General features: G+C 62.9%; 1 protein-coding gene across 1 annotated transcript in view; it reads right to left on the reverse strand.

The window, feature by feature from the left end:
• Nucleotides 1-243: 243 nt before the first annotated feature.
• The window catches only part of AP3B2 (adaptor-related protein complex 3, beta 2 subunit), a gene marked incomplete at both ends in the record, with an annotated part of 5,812 nt that continues 4,385 nt past the window's right edge, over nt 244-1,670 (reverse strand). The window contains 6 exons of the mRNA XM_010144656.1: nt 244-401; nt 626-744; nt 833-1,019; nt 1,104-1,280; nt 1,357-1,466; nt 1,550-1,668. Of these exons, the coding sequence (XP_010142958.1) occupies nt 244-401; nt 626-744; nt 833-1,019; nt 1,104-1,280; nt 1,357-1,466; nt 1,550-1,668 (870 nt within the window). The remainder of the gene's footprint in view (nt 402-625; nt 745-832; nt 1,020-1,103; nt 1,281-1,356; nt 1,467-1,549; nt 1,669-1,670) is intronic.

Raw genomic sequence — 1,670 nt, forward strand, 5'->3', positions numbered from 1 at the left:
TTGCCTGAGGCCCCACGATAGTGGCTCCTGTCCCATACCTCACCGTGATGGCCCTTGTCTCACGCCCCACTGCCCTGCCACATCCCTCCGTGTCCTCCTGCCATGTCCTCACCACCATGGGATGTCCCCACTGCAGTGTCCCCTGCCTGATGCCCCACCATGGTGGTCCTTGTCCCATGCAGCGCCATGTCTGTTGTCCCTTGCCTGAGGCCCCACGATAGTGGCTCCTGTCCCATACCTCACCGTGATGGCCCTTGTCTCACGCCCCACCGTGCCACCAGGTCCTCACCGCTGTCCGCCGACTCCGTAGGCCCTGACTCTCCCTCCGAGTCGGAGTAGAAAGGTTTCTCCACCTTCTCCTTCCTCTTCTCCCGGCTGGTGCACTTGGTCCACTCAGGAACCTGCCAGCACAGAGTTGATGGAGAGGGGCCATCGCCCACGGGTGGGGGCCCAAACAGCAGCGCTTGTCTCCGTCCTGTCCCCAGGCGGGTGTGTGGGCACCAGAGAGGGGACACGGGGCAGCTGAGCCACACCCGACACCTTCCGGGGCTCTCCCAAGACCTCAGGACAATGCCCCCACCTTGGCCCCCCAGTGCACTCCGGCACTCCGGGGTGCTCCACACACCTCCACGTTCCTCACAGAGGGGTCAGGGGCCTCATCCGGCCAGTCAGGCAGCTCCTGGTAGCCCACGGCCTTGGCGTTGAGCAGGTGGGACAGGGAGCCCAGCTGGAAATGGTCCCGATCTGCAGCGGGGCGAGAGGTGGCAGCAGCTCAGGGACAGCCAGGCAGCACCCTGGTGACAGCTGGCCCCATGTCACCAGAGCTGGGTACCTTTGAAGGAGGACTCCAAGATGGGAGCGGGTTTTTGGGCCAGGAAGAGCTTCTTGGCGTACTTGTTGAGGGCCCCGCTCTTCTCGGTGGGCACAATGAGCTGGCGGATGAAGCGAGCCCGGTCACGGATGTCATAATTCTGGTCATACTTGGCCAAGTTGAGGACGTACTGGGTCAGGAGCTTGCTCTGCACCAGAGGACATGCTCAGGGCCAGCCTCTCCCTCCTGGGTGGGGAAACTGAGGCATGCCACTGGGCCACATCGCCGGTACCTGCTTGGAGTTGGTTAGGTAGAGCTTAGCCGCCAAGTTGATGACCTGCAACTTGACGATGTCCTCCTCGTTGGTGAAGGACTTGGCCATCTTGCGCAGCACGTCGGGTGCGATCTTGGGCACGTGCTCGCAGTACTCGCCGATGAGCCACAAGATGCTGGCCCGCGCCATCGGCACCTGCAAAATGCCCCTGGGGACCGTGACACCGCTGCCACTCCCCTGGTCCTGCGGGCCACGCAACACCCTGACCCACCTGGATGTTGTCGGTGAGCTTGGCCATGTGCTTGATGATCTCACTGTGCTGGGCTGGCTGCATCTGCAGCAGCTTTTTGATGACCACCACAGATTCGGCCACCACCAGCTCTGGGGGCACAGACCCAGCCTCAGCGGAGTCCTTCTCCCAGAGGGATGGGACCTCCCGTTCCACCTGCACCACGGGCACTCACCGTCCCGGTTGGAGAGGAGCTGGACCAGGCCGTTGAGGCAGGTGTCCCGCACCTTCCCGATGTTGGTGGCACAGCGCCCAATGGCTTGGATGGTGGTTGCCACAAAGTCCTTGTCCATGCT

The sequence above is a fragment of the Buceros rhinoceros genome, unplaced genomic scaffold (genome assembly GCF_000710305.1).
Source record: "Buceros rhinoceros silvestris isolate BGI_N320 unplaced genomic scaffold, ASM71030v1 scaffold24151, whole genome shotgun sequence".
Classification (NCBI taxonomy): Eukaryota; Metazoa; Chordata; class Aves; order Bucerotiformes; family Bucerotidae; genus Buceros; species Buceros rhinoceros.